Source organism: Chelonoidis abingdonii, chromosome 19, assembly GCF_003597395.2.
Source record: "Chelonoidis abingdonii isolate Lonesome George chromosome 19, CheloAbing_2.0, whole genome shotgun sequence".
Lineage (NCBI taxonomy): Eukaryota > Metazoa > Chordata > Testudines > Testudinidae > Chelonoidis > Chelonoidis abingdonii.
Window position 1 is genome coordinate 22,363,981 of NC_133787.1, and position 19,547 is coordinate 22,383,527.

Here is a 19,547-nt window from a genome sequence, read left to right on the forward strand (position 1 = left end):
CTGCTAGGCCCTGGCCCAGACTCATTGCAGATCTGAGATGCCTGAAGGCTGTTCTAACCTGTGCCAATGACAAAGATTCTCAAGTCAGGTGGGATAGGGCCAGATTTCTCTCTCTTTATGCAGGAAATGGAGCGTCTGGAGCAGGACAGAGAATCTTGCCTTATGAGCCCAACTATACAGTGCTCAGCGACAGTCCTCAAATCCTCTAAATATTACTTATAGTAGTAATGCCAATGACGGTCTTGGCATATTGGAAAAAGAGACTATCAGAGCTCTTCTCTGCAGATCTTAGAGGAGAATAACATTCTCTACATGAATCCCGAACTCAAATTCACATAGCAAAAATATTTGCCTTGGGAGAAAATTTCACAGAAACACAAGCTATGGAAAACATACTATAAAAGAAGGATTCTTGAAGCTGTTGTTATTCTCAAGAAACTGCTGACACATACCGAACACTTGTGATGTGTGCACACGTACAAAGGGCCAAATTCAGAGACCAGGCTAAGAAAGCTTATGTTTAGAGGTACTCTAGGTTATTGTAATTTACATCTCCTATCCCTCTCAACATGTACATTACATCAGTTTAGGATCAATAAGAACTACTAACACTCCTTTCATCTCACATCCACTTACCTACAAGTAACTCATCATACATATCTATTTATATAACACTTCTGATTTTTGCATCTGTTAATCTAACAATGTCTATATGAGCCTAAGATGGTGTTTACCATTCTGATTTGCTAGCATTGTACATCCCCTTTGTACTAGTGACACATTCAGTGGAACTATGCTGTTTACATTAGCTGAGTATCTGGTTCACTTTGCGCAGAAGTAAATGGCTACACAAATACTGATTTGTCAGGGTTATTTACTGCACCTGTTAGCATTAGAGAAGATTCACAAACTTTGACTCAGTGCTTAAAAACATTTACAAGAAGTCTTCAAGCAGATAGTAAAGGCTAAACTTGTCTTAAAGTGGTCAAAAGTCTTCGTTCCTGGAGTATAGACTCTGACCATCAGGAAACCATCCAGTTTAGTCAACTATCTTGCATTCAATTCAATGACACAGGCATGGCAATCACTGAGCGTGGTAAGTAATTGGAGATTTATTGACATATATGTTTGAAAAGTGGACCCACTAACTGCAATCACTAGAAAAGACATTTGGTTCATCTGGAAAAATTGAATGTTAGAATGCCTTCATAACTTTAAATCCTGTTTTCTCTTAGCCATCCCTTTATTTTCAGCTTCCATTCTCACTTCATTCATATTACCGCATACATCTCACTGCTTTCCCGTGTCCATTTAGAGCTAACTGTAATTATATAGGTTTCAGAGTAGCAGCCATGTTAGTCTGTATCCGCAAAATACATTTATGTTAGTCTCTAAGATGCCACAAGTACTCCTGGTCCTTTGTAATTATGTACACATCATGTGTCAATGCCCCTCTGCTATGTACATCAGCCAAACTGGACAGTCCCTATGTAAAAGGATAAATGGACACAAGTCAGATATTAGGAATGGCAATATACAAAAACCTGTAGAACACTTCAACCTTCCTGGCCACACAATAGCAGAATTTTAGGTAGCCATCCTACAGCAAGAAAACTTCAGGACCAGACTTCAAAGAGAAACTGCTGAGCTTCAGTTCATTTGCAAATTTGACACCCATCAGCTCAGGATTAAACAAAGACTGTGAATGGCTAGCCAACTACAAAAGCAGTTTCTCCTCCCTTGTTGTTCACGCCTCAACTGCTAGAAGAGGGCCTCATCCTCCCTGATTGAACTAACCTCGTTATCTCCAGACTGATTCTCGCCTGCATATTTATACCTGCCTCTGGAAATTTCCATTACATGCGTCTGATGAAGCGGGTATTCACCCACAAAAGCTTATGCTCCAACACATCTGTTAGTCTATAAAGGTGCCACAGGACTCTTTATTGTAATTAAAATGCTGATTAACCAAATCCTGAGGTACTTACTCAGCTTTACCTGAGTCCTTATTCAGGCAAACTGTCACTGAAGTCAATGCACAAGCATTACACTAGTTAATGGGAATTTACCTGAGGAAAACTGAAAAAGTGCCTCAAGATTTGGCCCAATGAGAACAGTCGACTACCCCTCTGATGATAGTCGACTACAGTACATCAACTGCACCTTCAAAGAAACACAGTATTCAGCAGTGGAAGAGTGTTTCATTTGTGAAATGGACTCTAGGACTGTTTGACCCCACACAGAGGAGTCACGGTTAACTACGAATACAATGAAATCTTTGATGGCTAATGCCCAGCTCTGACCGTAGTGGATGCCTAGCCTAGTGAATCTTTGACAGCAGGTGTTTCTTTCCTCAGCCATTTGCAATGAAGAACAAAGTATCTATTAAGCTGTTCTAGAATACCAACATATGCAAGTTGAAGTTGACCTTTTAGCCCCAATGTATGATATTCTGAAGACTAAATATTTGACGGTACCCATTGGTTATCTTGAAATGGACCCAGCTGTGGAAGATACATTAGCACATCTCAACCAGCATCTTATTTCTTGCCACAGATAGTTTGTGCATTAAATATAAGGTGATCTAATGTATTGAGGCCCAGAAGTATGTGTAATTTTTACTTGACTACAAGGAACTATTTTAGATTACCATCATAGTCATCCTGAGCAGGAAACTTACCTCAGTCTTGTGTATTCTGGCTGGTGGTTTTCAACCTTTTTTCATTTGTGGACCCCTAAAACATTTTGAATGGAGGTGCAGACCCCTTTGGAAACCTTAGGCATAGTAGGCAGACCCTCAGGGGTCCACAGTCCACAGGCTGAAAACTGTTTTGGCCTATACTTATTATAGATATCAACAAGTAATGTTAAATCATGCTTCATTTGCTAGATTTCAGTGTTCTGCAAATCCAAACCATCAGGATTCAGGAATTATTTTAGGACATAAAATGCAATAGAGTTCTCCTTTGCACCAGAAATTAACATATTTTAGTCTGTGTTAATTGATTTACCACAGGAAGAGAGTTATGTGAAACTATACAAATAGTAAGCAACCAAATTAGTAACAGGAATACTTCTAACCCTTTTTAGGGGATTCCCTTTTGTATGTGAAATATTTCAGATATATAACTCAGAAACTTGGCTGTGATCCCAGACTTACTACAGCTTATCATTCCAAATGAATTCTCCTGTATGTTTAAAACACACATTGAAGGCAGTCATTAGGGCATGCGTCAATGGCAAACATAACAACTGGGATCAGTCTGCACCAGATATAACATTTGCATTACACACAGCTAATTCCTCTTGAGAATGCTGAGGACACTTCTGAATTTCCACTGAATGAAGAAAAGAAAAAGAAAAAACACCCTTAGCAGTAGTTTTGTATCATTGCTGTATACTCCAGTATGCTTCATAATGCATGAGTCCCAATGCACTGCCCATGCTATGTCATGTATTGTCCCACAATATGTTGTTCCTGCTCTCTGTGGAGATGCCCCAACACCAAGTCAGCAGTAAAGATTTCCCTGTCATGCCTCTTGATTCTTTCTTCTGCAAGACAGGTCTGTTCCCCCAACACGCATGCGTGCACACAAACACGCATAGCCAGCTCTGAATTAAACTAATGCAAAAGTAAGGAAACTGTGGATTCTATGGGCCAGGGTGAAATCCTAGCTCCACTGAAGTCAATGGCAAAACTCCCGCTGACTTCAGTGGCGCAAAGATTTCACCCCAGTTTCTTAGGTATGAGCTAGCTTTTTTGCCACATAGGTGTTCCAAATTATAGCTGTAACTGGTCAACTGAGAACTCCCCCAGTGAGAAGAGCTTTCATTTGGCATAGAGCCAGCAGAACTGGCTCTTATGCCAACCTCCACCCCTGAAGGGGCCATGTCAGAAATGTGGACAGGGCAGGGTAGAGTCCACTGACCTTCAGATCTCTTGATTGCTCTAACTCACTCTGGGGCTGGAGCTGAGATTAGGGTTAGGGCCAGCAGTGGCACAGACCAGCCCACAGAATCAGGGAGCTGTAACCCCCTTCTCCTGCATTCAGCAGATATCACATGCAGGATAGGGTCTACACCTAATGCTTTTGAGTTCACTTTCTGTTTCCCACAGGAAATTCTGGTTTGGTTTTAAACCAATTGTGAGATAAGAAGCAGCACTCAAAGTCACAATTGGTATTAATAGTTCCATTTAAAATCATCTTAAAAACTCTCTTGCTCTACTCACAGCAGAACTAGAAATATATAATCTTCTACCATGAAATCTTCTACCATTTTGTTTTTATACTTATAGCAATATGGACTTAAAAGCAGAAAGGTTACTTATCTCCTGGAGAAAAAAAGGTTACTTATCTCACTTTAGGAGGGGTGGGGGAGAGGGAGGTCAGCTAGGGTTTACCTAGCTATACCAGGTCTCAGTGGCTTGACTTGCATTCTAGGCCAGAGTTTCTCAAATGTGGCCACCATAGCTGTATGTGGCCATCAGGGGCTTTTCTTGCAGCCACAGCTGCCTAGGCTGTGATGGAGAGGGAGCGGGAGGCTTCAGTAGTGGTTAGGCCCTGCCCCCGTCTGGAGAAACAAAAGCTGGAAGAGCAGGCAGCCAGTGAGTTCCTCACCTTCCCAGATTCAGTGGGGTTGGGGTTCAGCCCTTGGGTGGTGGGCGGCAGGTTCTGTCCCCTGGCTGTGCAGTGGCAGGCTCTGGCCCCCAATTTCACCCACCCCCCATCCCATCACCCTAGCCCTCGCTGCCTCCCCCCATGCCTCATCACCACTGGCCCCCATTGCCTCTGTACCCACCTCCCCATCCAGGGCTTAATTTGTACCCAGGACTGAGTAAGTCTGCTGTGAAAAGTGGTATTTGTATGTTTGTTAATATCACTTTTCACAACAGACTTACTCTCTAGCAAGTCTGTAAAAAAGCAACTAAAAAAGCAAAAGAAACAAGAAAAAAGACAAAAATGTGCAAAGTGCCTGATTTGTATTTCTATTCTGTTTAGGTTCCATAAAGAATAGAGACAACTGTACATTATTTTTATTATTGAGTCTGCAAAAAAAAATCCTACACAAAAAATTACAATTATTTGGGCACATATGTGCGGATTTACTTGTTTTTCCTAAAGCTAATTCAGTATTTTAGGAAAAAGTGAGAGAGCAGCCCTCAACAAGAGTTAGTGGCCGCATTCTGAGGCCACCAAAAAGTTTGTGTGAGAACCCCTGTTCTAGGTAGTTTGGCAGAAAGCTGTTTCCTTCTACAAATCCCACAGTGTTCTTAGTTCACTTGCTCTGGTTTCTCTCCTTCTGTTTCCAGTCAGACAGTAATTAAGGAAGTAACTTCTTCCTGACTCCTATTCAGTTTATAACTTTCAGTGCTTCAATTGTAATCTCATCAAGAGCTTTTTCATGTCACACTGTCTCTTTCAAAATCAGCCTCTAAACCATTGCCTGACACATTAACTGAAAACACACCACTAGTTTTAAAGTATGGCGTCCCCAACAGTTTGAGGCTTAAACTTTTCTTCTCAGTCCTGCTGGATTTTCTCTCTCTTCTTAGAAGTATAATAAATTACACTCCTCAAGTTGTCTTCCTCAGGGCTGGAAACTCAGTCATGATCTCTCGGTTCATGGGGCCAGCCGTGAGATGCTAAAATACTAAGGACAAAGACTGAGGTAGCAATGAGCCCTTCCCTATATTTAGAACAACTAAGTGGCAAAAAAGTTAGCTCATACCTAAGAAACTAGGGTGAAATCTTTGCTGCACTGAAGTCAGCGGGAGTTTTGCTATTGACTTCGGTGGAGCTAGGATTGCACCTCGGCCAATAGAATCCACAGTTTTCCTACTTTTGCATTAGCCCTTCCCTAACTTTTACTCAGAAGTGTTTCTTATCAGAATGTCTTCTTTTTGGTCTCACTGAAAAGTCAGCACTTTAAAGACAATACTGTACGTTATTATTGAATGGCAAATCAATGGAATCTAGCAGAACAGCTGATCATCTCAGAAGTTTGAGACTGAGTTATAAATGTGAGTAAAGAAACTGAAGGGAAAGAAAAAAGACTATATTTTATGTAAATATCAATTCCAAAGTATGTGACATGTGGTCAGATATCATAGGATACAAGAGAAGAAAAGCAAGAATGCAAATACTGGGAAAAATTTTCTAAAGTCACTTCTAATATTGTGACTGCATGTTTTGTTCATATAATTGTTTGAACGTGCAAAAAATGCATTTGTACAAAAATGAGGAGGTCCTGCACCACAAGGTTTACATTTGGATCTGCATTTGACTCTGGGATTTTGATTCAGGCCCATCTCCAGTATAAATGCAAGGTTTGTACATGCAACAATTATACCTACCAAGTGGTACTTTGGATGTGATTTTAGAAGCCAGAATAAAGTCGTATGAAAAACTGATCCATTGTGTTTTAAGAACAGATAAAACAAACAAGAAAAGTCACAGAAAAGGGGAAACAATTTATTGGGTGGGGGGAGCCTATTTGTTAATGTCATGGGGAAAAAACCATGTACAGTAGCCAGACAGATTCATTGTTTTGCTATTTAAAAATAGAGATCATCATTAAATGCCAGAAGTAAGGGAAAACAAAACAGAAAAGAAAAAGGTAAAATGCCATGGTTATTCTAAGTTATAACTTTCAGCATATATCAGATTTACAGCTTTTTAGTAAATACTGTAATTTTGATTTAGTCAACATATTAGTGCTTGTCTCTTCCAAAAATGGGAGATGCATATCTAATATTAAATTAATAGAAATCAGTCCCTAGATGTCATTGTTGCAGCTGAAATATCACTACTTTGGGATTAGAAAAGCTGAATATTAAGAAATGTCTGTGTAAATCTGAATAATCCATTTAAATAATGTAAATTCAATTCAATTCAATTCAATTTTTATGTCTCAATATCCAAGCCCAAAGGCCTCCAGGTGCCTTAACAAAAATGTAACTAATACTTAGGAATATAAAATAGAAATATAAGGAACACTGGGCTGGATCAGGCCAGTAGTGTTTCTAGTCCAGGATCCAAGTTGTGCCAGTACCAAATACCACAAGGGAAACTGCAAAATAATACTCAGAATGGTAAGTTAGACTCACCAACTCATAAGGAAAAAGTCTCCCTAACCCCTGTCAATTAGTGGTTGGTTTAATGCTTGAAACATGTGATATATATACACACCTTCAAAACATCTTTTAATCCCATCTAATGTAGCTGTGGATGTTTTCATTAGCCATATAGACGTTTAATCCATTTTTAAAATCCTACTAAGCTGTTGGCTTCAATGATACCTTGCACCAATGAGTTCCAAAGGTTAATTATGCATTGTGTAAAAAAAAAATCTTCCTTTTATCAGTTTTAAACATGTGCCATTCAAATTTCATTTAGTGTTTCATTGTTCTTATGCTATAAGAAAATAGGAGCTCCCAATTTACTATATTTATATCATTTATTACTTGGTATATCTCTATCATATTCCACCTAATATCTCCTCTCTAAGTGTAACAGTTCCAGTCTTCATTCCCTCCTGACACAGAATTTTCTGTGTGTCTAATAATTATGTTGCCTGTTTTCAAATTTCTCTATTTCTGAAATATTTTGTTTGAAACCGTAGCAAGAACTGAATATAGAATTCAAATAAAAGTTTTTTTTTATATAAATAACATAATATAGCATTTTCCAGGCTTGAATTTAGAAGGATTTATGCATGCCCACAATCCCAAGCTCAGCTCACAATAACCAGAACCCCAAGATGCCAGCCCAATCAGAATACTTAGGCCAGACCCTATTGATAGATCAAGCTGCCAAAGTATAGGCAACTTCCTTCAGCTGTTTCACATGCCACCTAAAAATACCTCTTTCTTATCCGGGTTCACTTTTAATCAACTTTATTTTATCCATTCTGCAATCTTCTTTTCGCAGTGGGCTAGCAGTTAGATAAAACAACTGCTATGAGCTGATTAGCTAGTAATATGGATATAGATATCATGGGCCAGATTCTGTCCTTACTTTGACTCTTTTACACCACCCCAGCAGCAAATAGTGAATGAAAATGAGCAGCACGGCCCTTGAGTGAATTCAAAGTGGCAGCATATGGCCATAAGGAATAGTAGGAGGGAAAACAGCACAATGAAGATAATGGATTTCAAGAAGGCAGACTTTAGCAAACTCAGGGAGTTGGCAAGTAAGATCCCATGGGAAGCAAGTCTAAGAGGAAGAAAGGTTCAAAGAAGAGTTGCCAGTTTTTCAAAGGGACATTATTAAGGGCACAAGAGCAAACTATCCCATTGCATAGGAAATATAGGAAGTATGGCAAGAGACCACCCTGGTTTAACCAGGAGATCTCCAATGATTTGAAACTCAAAAAAAAGCCCTACAAAAAGTGGAAACTATGTTATATTACAAAGGATGAATATAAACAAATAACACAAGTATGTAGGGACAAAATTAGAATGGCCAAGGCACAAAATGAGATTAAACTAGCTAGAGACATAAAGGGTAATGAGAAAACATTCTACGGATACATTAGAAGCAAGAGGAAGACCAGGGACAGGATAGGCCAGTTACTCAATGGGAGTGGGGTAGGGGGAAAAATAACAGAAAATGTGGAAATGGTAGAAGTGCTAAATGACTTTTTGTTTCAGTTTTCACCAAAAAGTTTAGTCAATGCCACATGGGGATGAAGTGTCTGAGTGGGGGTAGGACGGGGTGCTAGGACCATGGAGGTGCAGGAACACATGGGGACAGGAAAACGTGCCTGTCTGAACGGTTGATGCTAGGGATCAGCCAGGGTCTGCATGGGGGAAGATCCCTAACAATCCCTCCCCACCCCCCAAAAACACTTGTTCCATACTTTTCCCACCCATACTCAACAACCATCTGAGTTCACAACCAGACTTCTTCAGTAATTTACTTCCCTTTCCCTCAGCTCCTCCATTACCCCTGACTCCCCCAAGTCTTTGCACTAATTTTGAGGGATGTGGGAAATATGGTTCTGTACTGTAGTTTAAATGAATTATTACTTGGAGTTCTGTATTAATATGCCTAGTAAGGAATCTATTTGTCAAAAAACATTTCCTGAATCCTTTTTGTTGTCTGTATTATTACAGACACACTTGCTGACAGTTATTTTGAAATAAATGACCAAAAATAGCTGAAACTGGTGTGATTATAGTATGTTATTTTGACAAATAAAATATGTAGAATTTTGCAGAATTTTAAAATAGTGTGCAGAATTTTTATATTTTTGGTGCAGAATTCCCCCAGCAGTAAATAGAGCTCAGGAACAGGACGGTTGAGTTGAAAAATGAAGGGGTACAGCAGGCAGTAACAGAAGGTAGAAGGGCAAGGAGCAAGAGAGGAGCAGCTCTTTCTACAAGGAGAGGAAAAGTCAATGGAGACAGCCAGAGTTCAGAGCCCCAGGAGGATAGAGGATCACTTGCAAAAGATTGCAAGGGAGAACAAAAGACACAAGGACTTGCAGCCAGAACGAACAGGAAGGCTGGAGAATCACACCAATACCAGAAAGAGACAAGTCTACAAGATTGGTGGCTTCCTACTAAGAAGACCGAGGCCTGTCACCAGAGCTCATCTGGAAAACAGAAAGGGGTGCTGTCTGGTGGGAGCTAAGGTATGGATGTGGATCTGAGGCTGAAGAGGATCCTAACTGGAGCAGGAAAGAATCCATTGATTGTCCTTCACATGGAAGAAACGATACTGCTAGATTCTTGCTGCTACGCATAAAGGGAGACTACATCAGGCTGGGGAAGACACTTAAAGAAATGGAGGCTCAGGTGATCTTCAGTGGGATTCTACCTATCCCTAGAGGAGAATGAAGCTAAGACAAGATCATGATGAACAGATGGCTCATGCAGTGGTGCTACAAAGAGTTCTTTGGGATGTTTGACCACTGGACAGAGGACTGTCCTCATGAGGTGGACTCCATTTGAGTACGGAGGAACGTAGACTTCTGGGATGGAGGTTGGTACAACTGATTAAAAGAGCTTTAAACTAGGAACTTAGGGAAGACAGTAGGGAGATGCACATGTAATCTCCATGCCTCATTCTAATATTGACCAGGAGGAAAATCAAGAAAGAGAATACAGCAATGGAAAAAGAAATAGCAATGGGTAGGCAAATGGACATGGATGCTGAAGGGGTGGGGGCGAGTGTGGGTGCTGAATGTCAGTGTACAGGAGGTGTGGAGCGAGCAAGGATGCTGGAGGGGCGAGTGTGGATGTTAGGGTGACCAGATGTCCCAATTTTATAGAGACAGTCCTGATTTTTGTGTATTTTTCTTATATAGGTTCCTATTACACACAAACACATCCCAATTTTTTACATTTGCTGTCTGATTACCCTAGTGGATGTTGAATGTCAGTGTACAGGGGCAAGCGTGGATGCTGAAGGGGCGAGTGTCGATGTTGAATGTCAGTGTACGGGGCAGAGGGGCAACCGTGGCTGCTGAAGTCTGTGCAGGGGGGTTGAGCTTGCCCCTTGGCTATGGGGCTCCCAGGTGATGCCTTATGGTGCTGCCTACGCCCTTCTGTAAGCAGGGCCCTTGGGTTTTCCTTCACCCTGGGGCCAGCCCTCGTCTCTATGGTAACAGAAAGGAGGGAGAGTTGACAGGAACTTTCACTCTTCGATCACCTGATCTGGCTCAACGGTCACGTGATCCCGTCTCCATCATCGCCATTTTGAAGCAGTGTTCCGAGGGAGGAAAAAAAAAGCCTTCAGCGACGCCGGTCCGAGAGAAGCGAGGCGACGTGGCGGGGAGCGGCGTGTCCCGCGGAGGACTCGGCAGGTAGCGTGTGAGTAACGGGGTGCGGGAGGGAAGGAGGCGGCGGCAGCAGAGCGCCAGGAAGCGGAGCCCATGTGCATATCCTGGAGCCCCGCCTTCGGCTCAGACTTTGGGCTCCGCAGCTATCACCTCCCGCGGCACGTCGCAGCCCCCTCGTCTCCCACAAACCCCGCTTGGCTCAGCCCGAGGCCCTCTCCCCCAGGTCGTCCCCTCCTCTCATCTGCCGGGGAAAACCCTCTTCCCCAAGCGTACCTGCGGTGTAACTGGGGTCATCACCGCCCCCTCGGCCTTCGCCTGCTACCCGCGCCCCGTATTGGGGTCTGAATTCACGCCCTTGCTTTCTACGTAACACCCAGCGCCCTCCTTGCCCCTTCCCCTTAGCGTAATTTAGGGTTTACTCACCTCGCGCAGCCTGTACGGTGTTTTCTGCCCTGGGCGGCTTCTTGAGTCTCTTCTCTCCCTGTGCCGGAGATGGGTTTGTCGCATGGGTGACTGGGGTGGTGGTGACTAAGCTGGACAGGTGATTGCACGAGGTCTAACTGTAGGAGAGGAAGGTTGATAAATAATGAGCTAAATGGGAAGGTTTGCAAGAGTCCCTGGCAGAGTAGATATATCTCCTCCCTCATATTAATTCAGCACAGGATAGGAGTTTGGGGGAAAAAACAAGCCTGGCTTGTTCCAATAGCCCCTGCAGAGGAGGAGAGAGCAACCAGATACTGAAACCAAAGTGCAGTTGAGGCAATAATCTTAATGTACCAAATCTGATTAATCTTAGTTCCAGTCAGTGATTTTGAAATGCAGGAGTAAGAAAACCAAACTGGTGCTGGACTCCAGCCCCCCTCCCCTTTGGAGAGGGAGTGATTTGAGAAACGTGTCACGCAGGGTTACCATATTTCAGATTCCCCAAAAGAGGACAAAAAGGGGTGGGGAGAGCTGGAGAGGGTACCTGTGGTAGGAGTACTCACTGGAGGTGGAGGATAGTGTTGCTCCCTGTCAGGATGGATGGGCAGCTGGTACAAGCCTAGGAAGCAGCAACAGCCATCAGTCAGCACCTCCCAGGGGGACCCTCTGCCTAGGGCTGGGAGCTGGAGCCTGCAGCTGTTGTTGTAGAGGAATGGATCAATCAGCTGCCAGTGTAGGGGTGGGACCAACTGGGAAGTGGACCAGTCCGGGCTTTAAAATGCAGCATCTGCTCTCCAAAAATCCAGGACATTTCCTGTTATTTGAAAAATCCAGGCAGACAGAGATGGAATCTCAAAAAAGAGGCAATGTCCAGGAAAACCTGGATATATAGTAACTTTTCACAGCTGTTGGGTTGATATCAGTCTCAAGGATTTTGCTATGTCAATAGCTTTGGTTTCTGAAAATTAAGTAATAAAATCAATAGTTGGTAAAAGTGAAATTCTCATGATAAAGTTTTCCTATTTATGGGATTTATAAAGGCTATTGTGATGGCTTTTGCTTTACACTATTGTGTAATGCAATAGTTGGCCTTTCCTAGACCTAACTTTCATTTCAAATGCCCTTAATTTAGTCATGCCTTTTGAAATACGCACTTCACTCATGTACATTTCGCTACTTCAGTCTGGAGAAATTTCCTATAGCTCCAAATCCTGCAAATAGGCAGTATGGTAAACCCTTGCCTTTAACTGGGCTACATGTAGAGTATGGGTTCACACGAATAGATGTGATTACAAGATTGGGGCCTTCTCTTTTGTGTAAGTGTTACTGAGGCAGTAATTAAAGTTTGAACTTTTTTTTTTGCAATTTTTAGGGAAAAAAAGGTCTCTTCAGTATTACTCCACCGCAAAACAGAATCTAGAATAAAACATTTTCTTTCTAGGCTCAGCTTGTAAATATATATATATAAAAAGAGTCCTTTTGGCACCTTAGAGACTAACAAATGTATTTGGACATAAGCTTTCATGGGCTAGAATTCACTTCATCAGATGTATGAAGTAAAAGATACAGGAGCAGGTATAAATACATGAAAGGATGTGGGGTGCTTTACCAAGTGTTAAGTCAGTCTAAAGAGATAAATCAATTAACAGCAGGATACCAAGGGAGGAGAAATAACTTTTGAAGTGGTAAGAGAGCGGCACCTTACAGACAGTTGACAAGAAAGTGTGAGTAACTGTAGGGGAAAATTAAGTTTAGGTTTTGTAATGACCCAGCCACTCCCAGTCTTTATTCAGGCCTAATCTGGAATTAATTTGCAAACTAGATAGCATCAGATTAGGCCTGAATAATATCTGTAATATCTGACATGGCTTGAACTCAGCATACATGCTTCTAGTAAATAAGAACTTAAATCTTTATAGAACTTAAAGGTTTAGAAAATGCTACTATTTAAATAAAATGTCTTAAAAAAAGACAAAAATAGTCTTATTTTTGAAAGGGCGGTATCTTTGTGTATCTGCAGAAAATTAGAAACTCTTCTCCACATCCTCTTGTGAGTCTCTCAACTTCAGCATTTTTACAATAGAAAAACCATAATTGCATTTTAAATAAACTAATCAGATATCAATATAAACTGAATAGTAAACTGAAGGGGAAGTATCTCTGGTCAGCATTTCTGTGGGGACTGGTGTTATGACCTATACATTTGAAATACTTCAAGGAAAAAGTTTGTAGCTGTTGTCAGGGAGATAAATTTGTATAGCAAGTACCTGAATACAATAGTTTCTTGTTTGGGACAATTTGCTCTCTCTAATTTTTTTCTTTAACTGCTCATCTACTATCATAACTGTTTGCAAATAAAAGTTACATTTTATTTATTTCTCTCTCAAACTTTCTCACAAAAAAATATACAAAAAAACAAAACAAAAAAACCCCCAGATCCTACAAAGGTTCTGGTCTTGCAAACATTTACTCCATGCTTAACTTTAATCCTGGAAGTAGTCCCACTGAAATCATTTGAAAAAACTCCAAGCTGTGAAATTCACACTTACTTTAATTTATTTAATCAAATGGTTTTATCTTCTGTACTGAGGGGAGGGCAAGAGGAAATTGAGTTGTGATAGTAGAATCCAAGATTTAGCATGGAGGAAACTTTTCATCTGAGTTAAATAAATCCTCAAATTAATATATGTAAAACCTTTTAAAATAGAGAAGTACTACTACAGACCTTAATAACCATAAATTCACAGTAATGTGCAACTACCATTGACCGCAGTGCAGAGTACTGTATGTATTTCCCTTTTTGACATATCAAATAAAAATCAGTATGTGCTCAGAAACACATAGCAAGGTAAGAAATATACATGCATCCACTACAGAACATGAGGAAAAATATTGGAACAAAACTGTAGTCTAGCTTTTCAAAAAAGACCATATTCTCTAACTATGACTTTTTCTCAGAAAGATTCTTATAACGTAAGGGAAGGGAATGTGCAAGCGAACTGTAGCATTGGCTACAATAATGGTATTAAAAAAAAAATGACAAAATGTGAAAGGAAGCTAGTTTTCCCATGTGTTGGACAAAAATAAAACTTTTTGTAATTTGATTTTACTAACCATTACTGTTGCCAAGGCTAAGGTTGGCTTAATTTCTCTCTTAATGAATCACAGTGAACTGCAGCAAAAGGTTCAATTTCAAACCAATCTTACTTGAATTAATATTTTCAATTTACCATCATAGTGCTACTACACTAGACTTTAATGATTCTTATCTGCATATAGATTCTTGTCTACCGCTTTAATGTCAACTATCCACTCCGGATATGTGAAGAGCCAGAGTGGTATTTTTTCAGTTTCCTGAGGTGTACCTACAGCAGAACTTTTGTGTACCTGGAGTTACATCAGAAGAACTGGCATGAACAGACTATTGAGCTACTTGTCTCTTTCAGTTATATTGAAGCAATGTTTCCTACATGCTACGTGGGGATAGAAGCTGATTCTTTATTATCAAATCTTCACTTTTGTATTGTTCTGCTGTATGATTAAAAAACGTTCTCTGGTTCATATTTGAGATGTGTAAATAGAATATTTAAAATTCAGTACACATCATTTGAAAATGCTTCTTTTTAATTCTAACAACTGTATCCTCTGCAAATAAGTTTCTACAGCCTCATATTAATTCAGCACAGGGATGCAGTTTTTATTGTCTCTCATGAACAAAAAGCATCTTCCCCAGTTCTAAATACGAGCCCAAAGTTGTGGTGTTGTGTGCTGTTTGTTCTGTTCTTAAACTAAAAAGCTCAATCCAATTTCTGCAATTGACTAAAAATACTATTTCTACATGAGTAACTTGTTTGACAAGTTCTAAGCCCCAGACAATTAGATACTTTTATTAAAAGACACTTCAACTGACTTGTAGTGTGGTCCTGCTCTAAGAAGTTGCTGTGCAAAAATGGTTCCATATTACCTGCTTCTTGTGTTTACTTAGCATCATGTCTACTGTCTTTAGTGAGAAAATTCAGCTTATACTGTTTTTTATTCCTATTAGAGCCAATCTTTTCCTCCTTTTACATCAGAGATGTGTATTGAGTGTAATTAATTGGAAGATACTGGAATTTCACAGATGTAACTGAAGGTTTAATTTGGCTTAAAGAACTTTTATTACAGGAGAAAATAATGAGAATAAAAGAATCAGCTCCACATGAGGTGTAATATTATAAGCATGGTGCTGCATTCAACTCCCATTCTGGTTTTTTTTCCCCCAGCAATAATCTCAAACCATGTTTGTGCTTAAATATGGCCACTTTTTAAACCTCTGACCACACCACATTATGGTCTGTGGTTTATGGTTAATGTTTTTTAAAGGAAGTAAAAAGGGAAACAGTTATTGCCTTCAGTTTCCAGAACTATACAATTCTTAAAACACAGAAAGTGATTGTTCAGAAATGCTCACTACCAGTAGAGCTTTACAGTTCAGCTAATATTGCCTTGCTATCTTAGAAAATTAGTCTTGTGCTGAGAAATATGCTTTTTTTTACATTTGTACTATCTTAATGAATAAAGCCATACCTAAATGATTAATGCAGGTAATGCTTAGTAGAACCATTTCGTGCTGAAATTTTAGTTATATTCTGAAGTGTTTTGTTACAAACCTACATTCATTTCAGAAGACTTCGTCTAATCAGTAGAAACTGTACTTGATGCACTTAGTATTTAAAGAGTAGGTCTTCATGCCAGATTGAAACTTGCTTTTTTAATTTAAATGTGCTAAATTAATTTAAAATCAGTATCTTTAGGTAGGGTTTCTAATGTTCAGATGGTGGTGATCATGGTGGGGAAATAGACAATATCCACTACAATACAAACCAACTTACCCGTGAAAATCATTAGCTCACTCTGCCACTCCAGACCTTTGTAGTTTGAAGCATTCAGATGTAGGCTAACATGAAAAGGTGTTACAAATACTCTGTCAAAATGTAACATGGTATCCAAAATGCTGTGTGTATAAGGCCTTCCAGATTTCTGATTTTCTATAGTCTAAAACTGGAATATTATTAGAATATTAATGAATTTAGGCTACCATTTTAGTAGAATTAGGAAGTTAAATATTTATCAGAAGTGACTACATATTTCTATCTTTGTGTTTGTTAAATAAGCTAATGTTCCATTTCATAAAACTTTTTCAGATATTATGGAAGAGGGAAGCAGTATTGCAGTATTGGTGCCAAATATTGGGGAACAGGAAGCTGTACTGATTTCTGAAACAGTCATTGGCTCAACACTGGAAAGCAGTGAAGATCACAGAAAATGTAAAACTGATCCTCTAATCCATGTAATCCAAAAATTAAGCAAGATAGTAGAAAGTGAGAAGTCACAGAGATGCCTTTTAATAGGGAAAAAACGTTCCCATCCTAATGCTTCTACACCATCTTTTGAAACACAAGAAATTTGTGAGATCCCAGCTAAAACAATGGAGCTGCCTGTTATTGGCATTAAAAAGACTGATGAGCTACAAGCAGATTATGTAACCAGTTGTCTTCCACAAAGTAAAAGAAAGGTTATATGCTACCAGTGTAGCCTATGTAAATTTCTATCACCATCTCTTTCTATACTACAAGAACATATAAAACAACATAGTCAACAGAATGAAGTGATATTAATGTGCTCAGAATGCCACTTTGCTTCTAAAAAGCAAGAAGAACTTGAAGTTCATATCAGAATTCACCATGAGAATGATGGCAAAAAACAGTCAAAAGTGCAACAATGTGTAAATCTCTCAACTTCATCTTTGCAAGGGCCAGTGGGAGGAAGTGTCAAAGCAGGCACTGATCAGGCAGTACATCTGGACTGTAAAGGCATAACTCAATCTACTCCTATAGCTGAAATGGGTAGGAGAAAATGGTATACTTATGAGCAGTATGGCATGTATCGGTGCTTAATTTGTAGCTACACTTGTGGTCAGCAAAGAATGTTGAAAACCCATGCATGGAAACATGCAGGTGAGGTTGATTGTTCCTATCCTATATTTGAAGAAGAAAATGAGCCTACTAGCTTGTCAGATGCAGCCGTAACTCATACGCCTCATAGTGTGGATACAGTTGTTCTCTCTCTAGAAAATAATGAACTAGACATCCATAGTGACCATTCTCTTCAACTCCAGATTTGTACTTCTGAGCAACTGTCATGTAAATCTCCACCAGTGGTAGAAAATGTAAAAGAGGAAGAGGTCCTTAGTCAATCAACAGCCCTTTCCCCTACTGGAGAACTGTTAGAGGAAACCATATCGGATATAGATACAGAGCAAGATAATTTGATAACTGATAGCCTACTTTCATCAGCACAGAAAATCATTAACTGTAGCCCAAATAAGAAAGGTCATGTTAATGTAATAGTAGAGCGCTTGCCAAGTGCTGAAGAAACTGTTTTACAGAAACCTTTCCTAATGAACACTGACATTGAAGCTGAGAAAAAATTAATTTCAGAGGAATCCCAGGTTGTGTGTGAAGGATCTGGTGAAGTTTATCACTCAGATGAAATTGAAGAAGTAATAATAGGATGGAGCAATACTGAGAAGAAAGATAATGATTTAATCTCTAATAAAGGCATAGCAGCTGATGAAAATGCCCCTCCTGTGCGAAGAAGAACAAATTCGGAGTCTCTCAGACTGCACTCGTTAGCTGCAGAAGCTCTTGTTACAATGCCTATCAGAGCTGCAGAACTAACAAGATCCAGCTTTAGGGCCTTCAGTGCAGTAAACTCTTTAGGTGCAGATACAGGACAAAGACAGACAGATGGCACTTGTGCAGCCCATTCTAAAATGGTATCGTCACTTAAAAACCCTCCAGAGGGGTTAACTAGTTTAAACCAAAGTGACTGTGCAATAATGGAGCTACAGAAGGACAAACCAGAGCTATCAGAAGCACCAATTAAAATGGGCATTAGTATGTCACTGCTCACAGTAATTGAAAAATTGAGAGAGAGGACAGATCAGAATGCTTCTGATGATGACATTTTGAAAGAATTACAGGACAACGCACAATGTCAATCTGTGAATGACATGAACATGCCAGGAAGTAACCTGGTAGAGTACATACCCAATGTAGATCGACCATACCGCTGTCGCCTATGCCATTATAGCAGTGGCAATAAGGGCTACATAAAACAACACTTGAGAGTCCATCGTCAAAGGCAACCATATCAGTGTCCTATCTGTGAGCACATAGCTGACAATAGTAAAGATTTAGAAAGCCACATGATCAACCATTGCAAAACCAGAATGTATCAATGTAAGCAATGTGAAGAATCCTTTCATTATAAGGTGAAGTTATTTCCTTTTTATCTTTCTAGAATAGCAGTTTAACTGTTTGCTACTAATTAACTGTTTTATTACTTTCTTTTAACTAAACTAAGTTAGTCACGGGAATTATCAAAGTATGGCAGCTTGGCTGCGATGGCATTACAAATGGAGACTGTTAGAACTATTGTACTACTGTATTCTTGCCACATGTCTGGCAACCTCAGGTTATTTACTTTTATGTGTCCTCTGTTTCTTTGTGAAAAATATTACATTTTCACTGAGAGTCATCAAAGTGACCCATTAATGGACTACTTCTGGCCTGTTAACCTGTAGCAATAACAGGAGGGAATGGAAGCATTGGGAGGGGTAGTCTAGATCAGGGGTGGCCAGCCTGAGCCTGAGAAGGAGCAAGAATTTACCAATGTATATTGCCAAAGAGCCACAGTAATATGCCGGCAGCCCCCCATTAGCTCCCCCACCCCGCTCCCAGTGCCTCCCACCCACTAGCAGCCCCACCGATCTGTACCTCCCCCTTCCTCCCCGCACCTCCTGATCAGCTGTTCCGTGGTATGCTTGAGCCTCTGGGTGGGGGGAAAGAGCGAGGGCATGGCAGGCTGAGAGGAGGGGGTGGGAAGGGGTAGAATTGGGGCAGGGCCTGTGGCAGAGCCAGGGGTTGGGCAGTGAGCACCCCCTGGCCCATTGGAACGTTGGCGCCAGTAGCTCCAGCCCCAGAGTCAGTTCCTATACAAGGAGCCGCATATTAACTTCTGAAGAGCTGCATGTGGCTCTAGAACCACAGGTTAGACACCCCTGGTCTAGATAACCTAATAGATCAGACCTTCAAAGGGGACTCAAACATGACCCCTCATTGGGAGTGGGTGCAAAACCAGAGATCGTTCTTCTAAAACAGGGTTTCTCAAACTTCATTGCACCACAATCCCGTTCTGACGACAGCAATTACTACACGACCCCAGGAGTGGAGACTGAACTCGCCCGAGCCCTGCTGACCCAGGTGGGGGAGGGGGAAGAAGGAGGTGAGCCA

General features: G+C 40.5%; 1 protein-coding gene across 6 annotated transcripts in view; it reads left to right on the top strand.

The window, feature by feature from the left end:
- Nucleotides 1–10,702: 10,702 nt before the first annotated feature.
- The window catches only part of ZNF507 (zinc finger protein 507), a 38,595-nt gene continuing 29,750 nt past the window's right edge, over nt 10,703–19,547 (top strand). For 2 of the 6 annotated variants that reach the window (XM_075073764.1, XM_075073765.1), the window contains exons 1-3: nt 10,731–10,812; nt 12,659–12,786; nt 16,395–18,526. In XM_075073764.1, the coding sequence (XP_074929865.1) occupies nt 12,759–12,786; nt 16,395–18,526 (2,160 nt within the window). In that variant the 5' untranslated portion in view covers nt 10,731–10,812; nt 12,659–12,758. Of the gene's footprint in view, nt 10,820–12,658; nt 12,787–16,394; nt 18,527–19,547 lie in introns of all 6 variants that reach the window. The other 4 variants (XM_032788569.2, XM_075073766.1, XM_032788550.2 and 1 more) reach the window with 4 other exon arrangements.